Source organism: Mizuhopecten yessoensis, unplaced genomic scaffold (assembly GCF_002113885.1).
Source record: "Mizuhopecten yessoensis strain PY_sf001 unplaced genomic scaffold, ASM211388v2 scaffold6719, whole genome shotgun sequence".
In the NCBI taxonomy this organism is placed as follows: domain Eukaryota; kingdom Metazoa; phylum Mollusca; class Bivalvia; order Pectinida; family Pectinidae; genus Mizuhopecten; species Mizuhopecten yessoensis.
The window spans coordinates 869,479-887,647 of record NW_018406690.1 but is presented as its reverse complement, the minus strand read 5'-3'; the positions used below and the strand labels follow the sequence as shown (position 1 = coordinate 887,647).

General features: G+C 38.8%; 1 protein-coding gene across 1 annotated transcript in view; it reads right to left on the bottom strand.

Annotated features, from left to right (window-relative positions):
- Nucleotides 1-18,169, bottom strand: part of LOC110452518 — a 46,310-nt gene that overhangs the window by 821 nt on the left and 27,320 nt on the right. The window contains exons 22-37 of the mRNA XM_021501097.1: nucleotides 11,617-17,673; nucleotides 10,878-11,210; nucleotides 10,170-10,332; nucleotides 9,627-9,811; nucleotides 8,679-8,962; nucleotides 8,214-8,361; nucleotides 6,909-7,343; nucleotides 6,239-6,602; nucleotides 5,806-6,017; nucleotides 4,374-4,485; nucleotides 3,670-3,962; nucleotides 2,840-2,972; nucleotides 2,308-2,502; nucleotides 1,559-1,918; nucleotides 881-1,176; nucleotides 401-472 (exon numbers count right to left, since the gene is read on the bottom strand). Coding sequence (XP_021356772.1) covers nucleotides 401-472; nucleotides 881-1,176; nucleotides 1,559-1,918; nucleotides 2,308-2,502; nucleotides 2,840-2,972; nucleotides 3,670-3,962; nucleotides 4,374-4,485; nucleotides 5,806-6,017; nucleotides 6,239-6,602; nucleotides 6,909-7,343; nucleotides 8,214-8,361; nucleotides 8,679-8,962; nucleotides 9,627-9,811; nucleotides 10,170-10,332; nucleotides 10,878-11,210; nucleotides 11,617-17,673 — 9,642 coding nt within the window. The remainder of the gene's footprint in view (nucleotides 1-400; nucleotides 473-880; nucleotides 1,177-1,558; nucleotides 1,919-2,307; nucleotides 2,503-2,839; nucleotides 2,973-3,669; nucleotides 3,963-4,373; nucleotides 4,486-5,805; nucleotides 6,018-6,238; nucleotides 6,603-6,908; nucleotides 7,344-8,213; nucleotides 8,362-8,678; nucleotides 8,963-9,626; nucleotides 9,812-10,169; nucleotides 10,333-10,877; nucleotides 11,211-11,616; nucleotides 17,674-18,169) is intronic.

Here is an 18,169-nt window from a genome sequence, read left to right as displayed (position 1 = left end):
CTTGTCATTCCGCATGAATTTTGAAAATGACGCATCTGTTTTCAAACCCATGGGCCCTCTTGGCGTGTGTTTATTTGCTGATTTATTCAAATTTTGCTTGAATTAGAGAAGTGGTAGTCTTAACAAGCTTTTGACTTACTGATATTTTCGTACTACGAGAAATTCAATAAGAGTAGAGTGTATCTTAAAGCAATATTATGATACACGAGTATAATTTGTACAATGCATTATGCTGACTACTCCAATCTTCCCAGTATTCAATAGTGACAAGTGATAGAATGTAACATCAAAGTCTGACAATTACACATCTAATACCTTTGCATATAGCTTTTCCATATACCAGGTAATATAATAATTTCCCTTCAAATGATCCATTTTTAAAATAATGAAATGTGTTTACCTTTAACTGTTCCTCAAATTCATCCCTGAGAGTTTGAGGGTGTTTAAGGTTGCTCCACATCGGAGGCAGATACTACAACAAAGCAACACAATATTACATCACTATGGGATTTTACTATTAAATTATGAAGAAATCTGATGAATGAGTTGGACAAACCATCAAATCATATAAACATGTTTTAGTCCCCTGTGCTACATTTATGGGTCCTACACAAGCCAAGTGCCTTCAATTTTGCCATGATATATTTCAGGGGTACTGAGAGCGCAAGTGAACATAATCCTTGGAGTATCGACCGCGAGGATGTACACAAGATAGATGATAATGCTTTTTTAAATACTGAAAATGCAAAAATATTGAGAGTTACACAATATTTTCATTAATTTTATGACATATGCTATCTTAATCTCATCAGATAAAAATTGGATGATGAACTAACAACGATATAATTTCTAACCTTGTTCAATTATTTTTACAACTTACATCAAAAAAGCTGTTGGAGCACTTCCTGCAGACAGACATGGCAGCCCCAGTGTGGTCTGACACACATCGGCACACTTGACACTCGTGAGGCACAGCAGTGGCTGCGACACGGTCAACAATGATCTCCGAAAATCTCCTCCTGTCCTTCAGCCGTCGACCGACAAATCCGGTGGAATCAAAGATTGTGCCGTTGGAGTCCAGGGAGAGAGTTGAGCAGCTGTCGGAGGGGAGGGCCATGTCATCATATAGATCAGCATGGCTCTGGTCCAGCATATATTTCATGGAGTTGTCCACTCCTGGAGGGGAAAAGTGAATGTCATAATTGTTACTGCTGGTATAGTTTTGCACTCTGGAAGGATGTACATAAGTGGACTGATACATTTAAACTTTACTTTTCTAACATCATTTGTCCAACAAAATTTAGCGGTTATAAAGGGGTTAGCCTAGAAATATATTATTATTGAGAAGAAAATAAAGAATTTTTTAGGAATAAGAGAAAAAAAAGGACTGTGGGGGGGTGAGTGGGGACGGGACCTTGATTTTTTTTGAGTCAAGTTTATATGAAGTGGCTTAAAAAAAAAGTTTGATAATCAATCTTTACAAGTCAGGGGACTATTTTCTCACATAATGTCCAATTTTTGGTGCAACAGAAAATAGAAGAATTCATAAAATACTTACCAAGGATCTTGTGTTTAGGAATACGGTTGTTGTCTAATCTAAATTCCTGGTCACGTAGGATGTGTAGAGTTATGTCCCTTGTGCGGAGGATGTGCTGTAGGTGGTCATGTGCAGCGGAGCTGACCTCTGGACATTCATCACACTGTACCAGGACAATGGTCTTGGACACGCCCGTCCTGAATGGGTAGTTGGTGGCAGTCAGGATAGCCTCATGAGAGTCGGCTGATTCGTTGTTGTTTGTCAATGTCTCAATGCCCTTGGTGAATTTGGTGGCATCGTTAAAGAACACACCCTCGATTGTGTGACTGCTGGCTCCCCTCTGACCGTAGCTGATCAACCCATATCTATTTCCAGCAATTCCTGACATAAAAAACATGACGTACATTTTTATTGAGTGCTGATTCATCCCAACTTACTTCAGTGTAACCTGACAGTGTCTAGACCAAACCATGCAATGGAAACCTGAGTAACACTTTTTTTAAAGTCGAACACAAGTTGAACACATCATATTTAAATTTAAAAACCTGGTAATTTTGAAATTCTAGTTTAGAAAATGTTTGCTGTCCATGTTAACTAAACAAAAACAAAAACTAAATTCTCATGAGAATGCTACTTCACTGAACTTTTCCACAACATTTTATTTAATTTTTTAAACTAATTCCTTAACTCAAAATGTTTAAGACCTTGCAATTAAACTTATGTAGCTTCCCACTACACTAATAATGACGAGACACAGCCTCTTGTGGTACCTGATTGGGTAAGGCCCTGTTCAATCTTGTACACAAGGCTGCCAAGGTTTTGTGTGGCTTCACTATTACACTGCCGACTTTCCACAACGAAGACAATATCTGCTGACTGAGGAACCTGGTAGTCGTCACTGGCTGGGTACATTTTGATTGTCTCCCCTGCATGGTATTGATCGGAGGTTGGGGTCTCGCACTGGACTGTAACAATATTATTTATTTTTTTATCTCAAAATGACATTTTTAACAAATGTGATTAATTTAACTTCCACCTGTTAATAGGAGTAAACATTGAAAGATGAACTAATTAAAATGAATTGATAAACAAGACAAAAAAAAAATTCCGCTAAAAACAAATGGATCACTTCAACAGTATTCTATTAGTCTTTAGTTCAGATGCATTATCCAAGCCCATTTCAAAACTATTCATTTATTTTAAAGTTATGAAAAAAGATGGATTTTTGTTAGAATTGTTTAAAATGAGCTTCATTAAAAATAATCTTTCCATCAATGAATAAAATCTGTAGAAAAAACGTACTGCACTGTTGTGGTAGCCACATTCTGACACCTCGTGTTTGACAGGCCTTCACGTACAGTGATGCTACATCACACACCAGCTCGCCTCTCTGGACACCGGACAGACACATGTGCATGTAATACTCTGTGACAACCTGAAAAACACATCATCTTGCATGTTCATAATTATACAACAGGCATTTTGTTCTTAATTGCAGCTGCATTTTTTTATGCATCATTTAACATACAGTAACACCTCAACATAATGCCCCTCATTTCATTTGCCAACATGTTTCAAATCCCTTTTTCATTGAACACTTCCTTCATATGATCAACAAACCCTTCTATAACATCAAAATTTTGCCAGACAAATGGTGAAAATGTAACAATATATTACTGTACTTATAAATATTCTAAATTTGTAATTTCTAAATCAAAGAAATTTTCACGAATTCTAAATCAATGAATTTTCAGGAATCATTATTTTCAACATGGTACTTTATATTAAAACAAAATCAGATATCTCTCTCTCTAAAAGAGATGTGTCTGAATAAATATAGGTAAGCTACTTGATTTCATGATTGACTCTCCTCAGATTAACACAAAAATATAATTTCTTGAAATTAAAAGAGATTACAGTTACAGACATCAGTAAAGTTTTTTTGTCAAAAACCAAAACCTTATACTGAAAGTTTACCATAATCTTAATTTATTTATCACCTCTACATTTTCCCGTTTTTTTCTCAGTAGTTTCTTCACTAAATTTCCCAACTATACAACACTTCATTCTTTAAGAGGACCGACCAGCTGTGCAGTTGGTTTAGCTCTATATATTTTGTAGTCTTGTCTCACCTGTTTGAAGCAAGGTCGCAGAGGAGAACTGGATTCCTTGAAGAGAGCAGCACATTTACTGTATCCTGTGGATTGTTCGTCAAATGTTTCCTGATCAATGATGTTGCCAGGCACTCGACACCGTTTGTTGACCTGCCATGATTGGCTGAAAGCATCAACATCGTCCGTGATGGTACCGTCACTCTCCAACATATCATCAAAGTGTTCGTTGTCATAGGTACCCAGCAGACCTGCCACCTTACCAAAGTACCATCCACTGATGCCCACAACAAAGTGCTCGTGTTCCACATCACCTGTGAAAGGACAACAAATGTCAGTTACAGTGATTATTTTACAACTCAAACTACTATATAATTGTAACACATTGCATCGTATTAATGTAATAAATGTAGAACTGGCTTCAAAGCACAGATTTTCAGAAAAGTTTTTTCTCCTACCCACATAACTCCAATAACCCAGGTGGGGTATACATAAAACTTCATTTCATTTTCCAATACAAAAATAGGTATTAAATTCTGTCTATTGATGAGATTATACATTACTTTTATATCAGATTTGAGCATGTACATGTACCTCAAAGTGAGTTTGTTTAGCTGGTATGGTGATTAACAGTATTTTAAATTGTTTCCTAAACAGATACTATGACGTATGACAAATAAAATTTAAGATTTGGGGTTCACTGTTGAATAGTTAGCATCATTTACCTATGATTTCTAGGCCTCTGCCGGTATCCAGCTTCACATGGTTTCCGTCGCGCTCCACAGACAACTCTTCATGGATGAATGGCAGCTCAGAAGGTCGACCATCAACATGGATCTACAATTAATAATACAGCCCTATGATAAGATCAAACACTACCAATAAGGATTATCAGTATTCCTAAAGACGACAGGTTTAATAACAGAACTTCCACAGAAGTTGATGTGTCACCAGTGTAAAATAAGTGCATTGATAAGGTTGCCTTACAAGCGTCAGCTGTAGGGAATTTCCCTTTAGCTGATCAGGGGTAGAGCATCTGGCTGGAGAGCCAATGGTTGCGGGTTCAAGGCCCAGCGATGGCACTATCTTTATCACTGTTCCTCGTCCTATTACAAATTGGTGCCGTTGACCATCCCCGTTCAAGGTATGAGAACCCTTGGCGGGGAGTCAAAGAACCTGGGTTGGTGTTTGAAAAAGGCGGGAATAGTGTAAAAGAAGTGCATTGATTAGGTTGCCTTACAAGCGTCAGCTGTAAGGAATTTCTCTTTAGCTCAGAGGTAGAGCATCGGGCCGGAGAGCCAATGGTCGCAGGTTCGAGCCCCAGCGACGGCCCTATCTTTATCACTATTCCTCGCCCTATTAAACCTGCACCAGCTTAAGTGGAATGATAGCTTATTGCAATTTACATATGATGAAGGATTGAAATGCAGTTTAATTTGCTGTTGTACTATTGATCAGATCACAGCAGCCTCATTAAATATGCACAAGTTTGGCCAAGCATCAAAACAAGCAAATGATCTCTATAAATATCTTTCAAAATCAAATTGAGTCGATCATCAATACTCAGTATTTGTAGGTAGTTTCCTGAAAATCATGAATTTCTTCAAGCTTATTACTCAGAAACCACTTCAGGCTCCAGATTCACAAACCATGCCTAACTTAATGAAATCCCTTTACGAAAGTTTTTTCCATAGGAAAGCATTATTAGAGTTAGAAGGGAAAATCTAGACTTAAGGAAATTTTCCTCACTTCAGTTATGCATTCTTATGCAAAATAATTAAGGACGCCATATTATATTTCAGATCCAGATCAAAACCTGACCTTGAATGGATGAATAGTTCAATTATTTGTAGGAAGGTTTATGTAAATAAATAGATAAAATCCTTCAAGAGTTATTACATGAAAACCTTCGTGTGGACAACTGTGCCGATGATGCCGACATACTGAAAATGGTTTTGCAATTCATTCTTTAAAGTAACACTGGTTCTGCTGAACATTTCCAGAAAGAGGGCAGACACAAACCCAGCATGGACACAAACCAATACAAGCAAGGGAAGACTCAAAATACAACTGTGAAGAAAATGATTTGGTGATCTTAAGAACTTGTGATAGTGTTGACTATTTATAGCGAGTAGTGGTAACTATGGTAAAACTTACGCCAGTGTTGAATATTTCTACAGTCTTCCCTCCAGCCATCACTGACAGTGAACGGATTGCAGGTGTTTGTCTGTTGCGGTTGAAATTGACAACCACAGTGAAGTTTTTGTCATGGAAATCATGTGCCAGAACATAACTGCACATTCCAGCAAAGTCATATTTCTTGTTGTCGAAGGTTATGTAATGACGATTTCCAGCAATCATTGCGTATGCTGAAATAAAACATACAAAATGAATTAGTTGTTCACTAGAATCCAAGACATTTTCAATTAGGAAGTGATAGTTAGACTTTGTTTGGTGACTTATCATTAATCTTAAAAAAAAACCACCAGATATTCATGATATATTTGTTTCCAAACTCAATCTAACAACTTAACTGTTCATCACTATACATAAGTTTATAAGAATTATAAAAATCTATAAAAGTTTTCACCTTTGAATGGTGGTATCCAATCTCTGGGGTTATAGGATGGCATGTACTTGTAGTAGACATCCCAAAACGACAAGTCACGCAGCTGAACCACATATTTCTCCCAAGCTCTGTTGAAACGAACAACATATTTCTTGACGTTGAATCTTGGAATTCTGTCTAGGGCAGCAGTCGGTGATGGTAGGTACACTTCAAATTCTATATGTCCATTCTCAGGATCAAAAACAATGAAGCGGTTCTTATGCCAGTTGAGGAATTTCAGCTTTCCAATATCCTCAGTGATGAATTCGCGGCTTGAGTCATAAAAGTCGTCGGCAATTTCACGAATGTTGATTGCCAGAGGCCAATTCTCAGCAACAGATGGGAGCTGTAACATAGCAGGATGGGTCATTAAACTGACAAGGTTTAATAAAAATCAGTTGAAAAATTACAGAAATCATACATGATAGCTTTGAAACTTGGCCAAACAAAGAATAGTGTATTACGCTTCGATAGTTAATTTGGTTATTTTTCGTTCTTTTTTTGTGTGAGTGCATGTTTCACTATATTTAACTTGCATATTGGACAAAACACCTGTTATCAAAAGTAAAATACAATAGTATTAAGACAATACATTTCCTTGTGGTCCATGCCATGCACCTTATAAACACAGATACGATTCCATAGAACCAACCTGGGTGTAAAGTTCTTCCATCAGGCGTTTGAGCATTGTTATATCCTTATCCTGCAGGAACTCGTTGATCTGGTCACTGACGCCAGTGATGGCATTCTGGGTCCCCTGAACCAGGTTGCCATATTGCTCGGCCACTTTGATGCTGCGGAGATTTGACTTGATCACCTTACGAACTTTGGTCACATATGCCTGATAGTCAATGTCTGGAAGGTCGGGTGAGTCAGGAATGTATGTCAAAATCTGTTCCAGTTGACCCTTGGCTTTCTGCACATCAGGGTGTTGAGACATCTCATCCAGTGTCTGCGAGATTGTCCGGCTGAACTCATCTGTTAATCTGATCAGATATCTCCTCAACTGTTCGAGAGCCTCGGTCACCCTGGCCACCATGACTTCCTGCTTACTGTTGAGCGTGTTTACAAGTTGCATTCTGTACTCCTGTAATATTGACAGCATTGTATATAAGCTTTAGAATAATGAAAAATAATAGTGGACAAAATTACCACGCCACAACATTTTCACGTACTGAAGTAGTAGCAATTCACCATTGTGATGTCACAAGGAAGCAATTGAATGATGTCCCTTTTTATCATCAGAGGATGTCATACTATAACTGCCTGGTTGGAATAGAAAGCTTTCTTTTTACAGGTGGAAGAATGATTTCATGGATGCACAAGTCTACTAGCCTAATGCCTGGAGTAGATTTTATGTCAGGACAGTGAAATTTTTTCAACATTTACAATGAAAATAAAGGTACGACTTCTGGATTTTTTTTCAAAATCTGCAGGCTAGTACTCGGTATAAAACCGTATGACCATTTCTCACTTTCTGGGAAAAAACAAACAATCTTAACCCTCATCGAAGAGTTTAAAATACATCCAATCATTGACAGAACCTTGAACATCGGGATGTTAGGGAAATCATATCCCTTGGTTTATCAATTTTCTGTCTTCCCTTGAAAGTAATGAAGTGATGAGGGATTCTATTACTTGACAATTATATTGATATTGTAGAGATAGAAAAATATGTTAAATATCAATGTGTGTACAAGTGACAAAAAAAAAAGTCATTGTTGTATATCATGTCATGTTTTCTAGCATTCTTTGAATATTTATATTAAAGTGTGCACAACATCTTTTAGCCAATGAAAATATTGTTTACAATCAATTTTATTTCAAACTTTGTAACAGCCTAAATAAGGACATAAACAAAACCGGACCTGCTTTATAAATGAAGCAATTTATCCATACAAGAAAGCTATCCCTAATAGCAATTATTAACTGTATAGGGTATTGTTTTTCAACTGACCTCCAAACTAGCAATCATCTCGTTGACTTTTTCATTGTACTTTTCCTCAAAGGGGAATGTCTGGATTTCGTTGGTGATTTCTGCTATTCTCTGTCTCGTGGTTCTCACAGTTCCACCAAAGGAGGAAACTGCCAGGTTGTATTGAGCTCTGTACAAATAGACATTTAATATTGTAAGTTTTTAGAGATATCCACCTGAAATCCTAAGCTAATCAGGACAAAGTATACCTCTGATCTTATCACTAAGTCTGACTGGGTTCTGCTATGATTTTTCAATGCATGCACTTAAGAATTTTTAGTTTTAAAGATACTAATGGTAAAACATGTATTACTATTATACTTGTAATGTCTAATTAAAATTTCCACATACCAATGCTTCATTAAGTGAATTATTTATAAAAAAAAAAAAATATGAAAAAATAAACCAACAAGAGAAAAGTTTAGAAGTACACAGCAATCAACTCACAGATAATTACTAATACTGCCTTCCAATTTTTCGTTCATGTCCCGGAGATAAAGATCATTGTTTATGTACATCTGGTTCAATTTCTGCTTGATCTTGCGCAATTCTACAAGTATCCCCTCAATCTCTTCAGCATACTGTTGAGCTACAGGTTCCAGTTCGACTGCAATCTCATTGCTGAGAGAGTTGTATCGGTCTTCCAGTTCATCTCCCAACTGTTGGGACGTCTCAGAAAGCATTGTGTTCATCTCATTTCCATACTTCTGAAGGGAGTCAGCAGTGTAGCCCTACGAGGAAATAGTCCAGAAAACAACACTTGGTATTAGCACATACATTTTAGAAGGATGAACAGTAAGATAATATGCAACAAGAGTTCTGCGAAGTGGTACATGATACGCCAGTCAGATATCGAATGAGCAGTTTGCCACAAAAGGACATAAGTGCATAAAGTTATTGTGCAGAAATTGTGTTCCGACAATCCTACAAAAGGCTTTTAAGTCCTTAATTATGGCTGAAGTTTGAAATGAATCCATTCAAAATTTCTCAAGTTATTGAGCGGAAAGTGTTATGTCAATTCTATAAAGGGCCACCCTTAATAGGTTATCAAACTTGTGCAAGCTTTCATAATAATGAACCTTCCTCTGAAATTTGAAATGATTCCATTCAAAATTACTCAAGTTATTGAGCGGAAACTAATGTGTGCCCACCTGCCCGCCCACCCGCGTGAAAACATAATACGTCCCGTCATTCGACGGGCGTATAAAAATGTTCCTCTTTTCAATTTCATCATGAATAATTAAATACAAGGATGCAAATTTGTCTTGATAACTATTTTTCAGGCTAGTGCTGAGGAAGTATAAAAAGTTGAGTTTTTTCTCATTACATTTGTATGACATATGCATTCTGTCAAGAAAGGCGATTCAGCATCTCCATGTACTGTTTGCTACCCACCATGAGATCCGACACCATTTCTGGCCTCCACTGCAATTTGGTGTGGAGCAGACGTGAGCTTTTAAGGTGTAGGTTGATAAGGGAGTCGGACTGCCTTGGGGAGTCACCGGTACGATACACCTCCACAGTGAAGTCCAAGTTGTTTGGATACTGGGTCTTCAGATGCAGCACATTGTTGGGGTGTTCTGAACAAACACAGATGCAATTTTTAAATCAACACAAACAAAAAAATGATAGTTAGCTCCAACATAACAAAAAAGAAGTTAAGACTTAAGTTTCATTAAAGGTATTATGGCATGAACATTTTCCACCAATTCCACTGATTTAAGGCCCTATAACCACTGATAATAACTTGTGAACCGCTTTGAGACGACCTACGAACTAGGTTGTGATATAGCGGTATATAAGAACCTCAAATTATTATATCTGGGGTGTTATTATGTAATCCCTCATGGTGAGAATACTAGGCTTCACTTCGTGGTACAGAATTCAATCATTAAAGATACAATTACCATTAACATTTAATTGTGTTTTTTTTCTCACCTGCATCATATTTCATCTGCATATTCATGACTTTGTTCTGCTGATCATAGGATAATTCAGCATCGATCAAGTTTTCTGCATCATGTGTGCTACGGATAGTCAGACTGTATGGTGAGTCACTGAATTCTCCGGTCAGTCCCACAGACTTGGAAGGACCAATCGCCTATAGGAACATTATTAATACATGCTGTAAGACCTAAAGTAAATAGGTGATACTTTAAAACAACTCTTCAAGTTTTTAATTAAAATTCATCCATATGTCAATTCACAACTATAAATTGATATAACCAACTGAAAATTTACTGTACATGTATAATGAAAATATCTAAGAGTCTTTCTATTTGATTTTCCTGTTAACAACGAATATTAGATGTTTAAACCCTGGTAAGCTAAATGGCTACAAGGAGAATCTTTTAAAGATATTGAAATTCATAAATATAACTGTAGGGTTCTAAATATAAAATCTTCATCTAAGACATTGTGATTACTGTTTCTCTCTCTCTCTCTCAAAAAAAATTGAAAAGCAAAAAATTTAAAACTAAAAACAGAAAAAAAATAAAAATTGTTTATTTTAATTCTTTTTTTTTTGAAAAGATGGCTTGTTATGAGAAAACAAGGAAACCAAACAGGTGAAAATTATTTATGCCCTGTTTAATGAGAAATAAAAAAACCCAAAAAGAACTGGTTCCTGTCTTGATATAACCTTACCACAATGCTCATCTGTTTGCGCAGCATGTCAATTTCGCTCATGAGGAAGAGGTTCTTTGTTTGTCTCTGGGCAGTAGTGGCTGACAGACTTATACCAGCTGACCCCTTTTGGGGACCAGATGCGATGTGACCAGTAGCTGACACATCCATGTAAGAGTGGGCATGACTTAGACCAATGGTCAAGCTGCAGTTTTTGTTTTCTCCTTGAGACAGGTCATCATAACTCGAGGTCAGCACAATGGTCTTGGAGGGGTCCGTGGAGTAAGATAACTCTGTTCTACTGTCATAGTGACCGCTGTCTTGTCTGGTATATTCACTGACCACAGAAAACTCCTGAAAATCATAAAAGATCACAATATAGAAACATGAAAAACAATTAATCTGAAGGTTTTTAGATAAAAAAACAAGGGCCATTTTACAACATGACCACAAAAGGCACAAAATATATAGCCCAAAATGTTTGCTAACTTATTTCATGGCAGAGTAATTGTCCTCAAAGAAAAACGACACAATTTCACATCAAATGCTTTCATATAAAGATGAGAATCAATATTCAGCAAAAGTATACATTTATACATTTATACAACAATAATATCTTTCTTATTTTAATTTCTTTAAATTGTACTCAGTCTGGCTCATGTACTGTTGTAAACATTCAGCGTTTATCAAAATAACAGCAATTATTTCATATTTACTACCTTTTGTTCTGCTACTGAATTAACAACTCCTAAAATCCTACCTTGATGCCATTAGTTGTAGGGATGTTGAGTCCTAGTCTGACAGTTCTCCTTTGGTCTGGTGCTGTCTCCAACCTTACACTGACTTGTTGGGATCTGTCCTTGTCTGCATCCCAGAATAATTGATACTCTCGCACTTTAGTTGGTTGTTTCTCGACAAGTCTGCCTCTCAGCTCCACCGACCTCACCGGTGACATTACCTTGACAAGTCGGTTGACTTTTCCCCACTTGATATTATATCCAGCTTTTTGTCCCTTGTTTTCATCCCAGCTGATCTCCATTTGGTTTGGCAATACAGGGAACTTCTTGGTCCAGCCTCCTCTTGCTGCAACTGTGCGGGACAAGTGGATACCCTGTAGTTCAGCCTCTACAGACTCCAGGGTGTCGCCAGTCCTCTGTACGACAGCATTGCCCAATATCTGATAGCTACTGTTTGGTGATGTTAAATCATTACTAGCTGTCATTTCAAAATTAAGCGATGTTAATGGAATATTGAACAGCAGTTTGTAATTATAACCCCATCCCAATGCATCACTGAATTCTGAGCCAGAAGTATTCACCATGCCATTCTGAATTTCTGTTGCTACATCTTTTTTATAGTAAATTAAATCGTTGTGTTTCACCAAAATGTTCTCTGTCATAGATTTGTCCTCGTGTAGTAATTGAGCAGTAGTATACTGGAATTCAGCATTTCGGATAGCCTCAAAAGGAGTTAACAGTTTTGCTTTAAGCTCCATGTTTTTCTCATGATCAGTTTCTGTATGTGGCTTTCCGAAACCTTGAAGGTTTCCGCTGGCTTCAAAGGTGAGGGTCTTTTCTCGAGACTGGAGATTGACTCGAATGGTAAGCTCCATATCCTGTTGCTGGAGCCTAAAGTCTGCCTGCCTATTCATGGGCCCATAACTGAACTTAGTCGAGGCTTCAATATTCATTAATGCGTTGTAGTTAACCATCACTTCAGCCCGCACTGGTGTCGTCAAACCTGATGAAGTAAGGATAACAATGGTTTGAAAGTTACTGATGCTTTCTCCTTGGTGGGTAACCTCTAAACTTCCTGATTCTGCATCTTGATATGGGGAAGTAAACCCGATATTTATTGTTTTCTGAGCAGATTCAATGTCGACAGCAGACGTTACAGATATGGTCTCACTGCCATAGATTATGTCAAGGGTGCTTCTGTGGGTTGACTCACTCTTGGTGTTTCCAAATGTTAATAGTAAGTCGTTGTAACCTTTAATTGGTATTTCTGATGTAGCAGCTAATTTCAAAGATGCACTGTCCACGGAAGGTGCCGTCACAGTTAGAGTTGCCTCAGATGTCTTACCGTTATAAACATAGACAGCATTAGTTTTGAAATCTGTGGGGTCTCCTTTATGATTCAGTGTATATTTGTCCGTCAGATAATTTTCACCTTTGTTTATGACAATGTTGTTCCCAACAAATGTAAGTATGTTGCCCTTATGGGTGAACTCTGCTGTGGATCTGACACTGCTGTCAGCCCCCATGTTTCCAGTGATCGTAGAGGTGAATCCCTTTCTGCGGCTATTGTAATCCATGGTGAAGGCGATGTCTTCTGTGTGTGGGTTGGTAATAGCTCCTGTCACGACAACATCATTTCCTGTTGTTTTCTTATCCAACTTTGCAGTATAGGAGTATGTTCCATATGTGGCTTCTCCTGTAATAGACTCAACTCGGCGACTACTTGCTCTGGTGAAGGAAACCCTCAGGTCCTTCACTTGCTCCAATGTACATGTGGTATTCAACAAACCGGTTGTGGTTGTCTCATCATGGGAAAGTCCAAGGGTTGCAGCGAAGCTATCATCATCACACAGCAGTTGTCCACCAACTTTCAAGTTTTCTAAACCTCCTGTTTTGTAAAAAACAACTTTCATGGATTTTCTCTGTAAGAATGTATTGGTCATGCTAACTGATCCTGTTGTTTCAGAATCTCCATGTTGGAAAATCAAATCAGACTGCAGACTTTGTTGCTGATACATTCCCATAGTTTGCAAATGTAAATCCATCAAATCTCCCTCTCTCGAGAAGGATAACATTGTAATTGGTGCAATGTTGCCGGTTACCTCAAATTTTCCTGTAGTGCTTGATTCAGAGTGAGAGAATTCCAGTTTGGATCCAATGCTGTCCTGCCCAATTAACACAATAACTTCCGACTGGAAGCCATCTACAAGTGTACCCTGCCTTGTCAATGTCAATGTGATGTCCTTGATTCCTGGAGCATTGCTGGTTAACAGAAATTTGCTGGTCATAGACGTAGCATCCAACGACAGTGCAGCCTCAGATTCTATTGTCTGCTGATCATACATACATAGAGCCTGTGTCCTAAAATTTGATGGAAGGGAACCTTCCTTGGAGAAAGTCAACCTCATGGGTTTCACATCAGGGAAACTGCTTTCCAGGTTAAATCTGCCGTTTACATTATCTTCCGTCAGGGCAAAGCTTGACCTCACTGCCACCTCCTTTTGATCATATTCTACCTTTCCTTGAACTGTCATATCAGTGAGTTGACCTTCCCTACTGAATGTCAAAGTTGCTACTTCAATACTGTCTCCAACAGGGACGGGAATGATCCATTTGAATGATGATTCTTCTTGGTTGTGGGCTAATGTTACTTGACTTTCATACTTTCTTTGGCCAATCATCACCATTCCCTGATTCTGGAAATTCAACAACGATCCTCTCCTTGTAAAGGACACAGTGGCTTCCTCAGCATCACCACTTATAAACATATCAATAAGGCCTCGGCTCACCATCCTTCCAGCTGTTACATGTTCATTGTGGGAGAATCCTACCAAGGAATCCACCTTGTGCTCCCCATATCTCATTGAGTTTTCTACAGTGAAGTCGCTCAGGTCACCTTCTCTACTGAATGTCACAGTCACATCTTTAATATTGTTTAAGTTTGTTCTGCCTGAAATGGTACCAGAAGTGCTCCTATCATTATGTTCAAAGTTAACATCAACTTCCACTTGATCCGTATTTCTAAATGCCTCTCCATGAACCATGAATTTATTTGGAGTTCCATCTTTGCTGAAGGTAAATCTGAGCTCTTCTGCACGAGGTATGGGCGACCTAAAAGTAAATGATCCTATGGTAACAGTGGAATCGTGACGAAGAGATGAGTCCCCTTCTACAACATATTCATTGTAGATCATGTCTCCATGGGTAGTAAGTGTAACACCGTTGAAATCATGACTGAAAGCTACTTGTGCTATCTGTATAGCTGGGAATGGACTCTTGATGGCAACCTTTCCACTGAGGGCATCCAAAACATTTAGACGGGCTTCCACTTCAATCTTCTTGTCATTCGTTCCATAGACAGCCTTTGTCTTAAAATTACGCCATTCAGTTCCATCATAGACAAACCCTACTGCAACATTTTCTGTTCCTCTGTATGGCGTATTCAAGGTGAGCTTTCCAAAAATGTTAGGAGTGTCCCCAAATTCCAAGTTAGAAACAATTTGTTTACTTCCGCTGTACCTAATGGTAGACCTCTGGTTGAAGTCATGGAAGTTTCCTGTCTGTGTGTATTGAATGTTTATAGGTTGGGTGTAGGGACAGACAAATTGGATGGTTCCATCAATGACATTATCCTGCACTGTGTAATCCGACACCAGATTCATCCTCTGAGGTTGCATTCTCTTCATATCCATGAACTCAAACGCCATATTACTGGACCTAGACGTTCCTACCTGACCACTGGTCACTTGGGCATTTGCATAGCTGTATGCAGGGGTTTTGAAATCAAAGCCTCCCTTAAGTTGTTCCTTGTTCATCAGCCAATTGACAGCAAGTTCATGTCTTGGTACCCATGGTGCGACTTCAAGATTTCCAACAGCAGCAAAGTCCATGGGATGTCCACTAAACTGTACCCCAGTGTCTACCCTTGAAAACTCTCTAAGAGGTGTGGTCAGAGTAAACCGACCCAACTTGATAAGTTCATCCATGCGATATCTCACTTCAGATGTAAAGCTCCTCTGGGGTGCAAATTCAACATCAGTGGCAGCTACCCACTCTAAGCCCTCCAACTTGTGAGATGCTCCAAAAACAATACGTCTTGCATATTTGAAAGGTGAGGTCAAGGTCATAGTGCCATCAAATTTCTTTAGATCAGGGATTAAATTCATGCTTCCTTCCATGTTAATTGTCTGTTGTGGAGCCCATTCAACTTCCAGCTGTCCTGTGTATGGCATTACTGCATGTCTGGTCCTTAAAGTGGTGGTAAAATCATGTGACATGTACACACTTGTAGCCTGCATATCATAATCAACACTGCCCAGTTGGCGGACATAGTTGGCTTGCGCCGTAATGATGTTCTCTCCATCAGCATGAATGTGACCACTTGTATTAATCTTCCCTGGACGATCAGCATGTTCAAACCTAGCTCTTATACGGTTGATTTGTGTTGAGGGTATTTCAGCATCAAAGCGTCCTGTAATCCTCATTGTAGGGGAGTACTGAATATCTCCATACAAAGATGTGGAGAACCGCTGGCCATTGTTCCAGGAGATTGTAGCACTGCTGTCGATATTTCGATCTGTGTTTTCATGAGACCAGACGAAATGCAGACTATCCTTTGGAGATGTTATGTTGAAAGTACCAGAGTTCTGAATCTGGCTACCTCTGATCGTGAAATCATGAATCATGTGGTAGTGATAGATTTCATTGTTCCTGTTATAGACAGCCTTAGAGTCAAACTGTCTGAAGTCATCCATATGTGTGATGTTAAGTGTGACCAGCTCCCATGTCGGGATGTTGGAGACAAATCCAAAGTTACCAATATAGGATCTTGTTTTCCTAGTTGATGAGTAGTCAGATGATGTTTCCAGGTATGCCCGGCGTCCAGATCCCCACTCCAATGTACTCTCAGCTGTGTGATGGGTCATGTCCTGAGACAGTAAGTGGGAGACGGTCAGAGAAGCTTCACCAATTCTTGGAAGAGCAGTTCCAAGGATTAACTTGATGTTTACAGAGTTAATGGTGACTGGCTTCTTTGCAGTGACTGATAGCGACAGAGTTTTGTCTCTTGCGTATTTAAAGGCAAGCGATGAGGAAATTTGTCTCTTGTTTGTGTTGTAAGACCATGTGGTCTTCATCTCTTCAAATTTTTCGAATGGAGTTGTAAATCCAGCCATAGCTGTGATATCTCTACGGTATTTACGAATACCATCCTCAAACTCAATTTCTACTCCAATCTTTTTCTTTGGGGCCCATGCAAATTCTATAGCGGTGTTGTATTTGGTGGTACTCAAATGACGGATGAATGCAGAATATAGATGATCAGGTACCTGAACTAGAACACCAGTTTCAAAGTTCTGCACCCCTTCATTTCTGTATGATCCTTCAACCTTGACCCTACTATCAGCATGGCTGTCTGCATCCCACTGGACATCCCCAAGCACCATATATTTGTTTTGCTTCATGCCGGCTCCCAACTCTACGACGATGTGCCTACTTGGGTACTGAACGTCACTGGCTACACGTCTGTATCCCGGCTTGTTCTCGCCGCTCAGAGACAAGGCATAGTTGTTGGATCCAAATGCAAAAGCCAGACTAGCCAGTGGACTTTCTTTGTCCAGATTGAGTGCCCCCTGGCTGGTGAAGGATGTACCGTCATACCATTGAACACCAGTGTTGAGTCTATGAGACGTGTCAGAGGGGTTGGTGTAGATGGCTGACACCTCCATCCGCTTTCCATCATACAGTTCCAACGTTGATGTCACCTCGTAGGAATTTTCCCTCTGACTCTGAGCCCTGTAGATGGTAGACAGAGTTGTCACCTTTTTCTTTTCATGTTGAACACTGATTGTACCCTCATATTCCATAGGTCTGATTTCTGACACCCTGGCATTTACAGCTATTGGTCGATCATTAACATTTATTGCTATCTCCCCTGCGTAGCTCGGAATTCCTTTATTGCTGTCGTCGTTGTAGATTACTGCCCCATCAAACAACTCCTTGCTGTTGTGTGTTATGGCCATACTGGAGTTGACACTCTCTTGATCATGGTAATGGTTACCGTCTAAGGCGACGGTCCAAGCCTGAAACACACCAATGAAAACAACCACAATTTAGTCATTATGCATTGATTGTATCTCAACCTGTCCATTTATAAAGATGTTAAGTTTGGTGAAAAAGGAAGTAAATTCTGTTGGCAGCAGGGACATGAATATGAAAAATACTCTGCTGATATAAATAAATTTACGTCTTAAAATCATAGTAACTAGCCATCTTAATACTGTATTAAGATTTCCTAAAATTTGTGGTATTGAATTTCTGCAGCATCAGTGGGAACAACATTCCAGGAACAGCTTATAGCATAATCAATATGTTTGCATTATTGGAAGGGATAAGGAAGTGTCAAAATGACACTGATCTAACCTTATTCATAGCCCTGTAAATGCAATTTCTTCCAGTATTATTTGTATGATGACTTGCAAGAGAAATATATATCATAAAATGATGCTTGGCCTTTCAGCCAGCAGATGTTGCTGTTATGCTGTAAAAACAAAGCTAAAACTGAAGTGTCTAAGACAT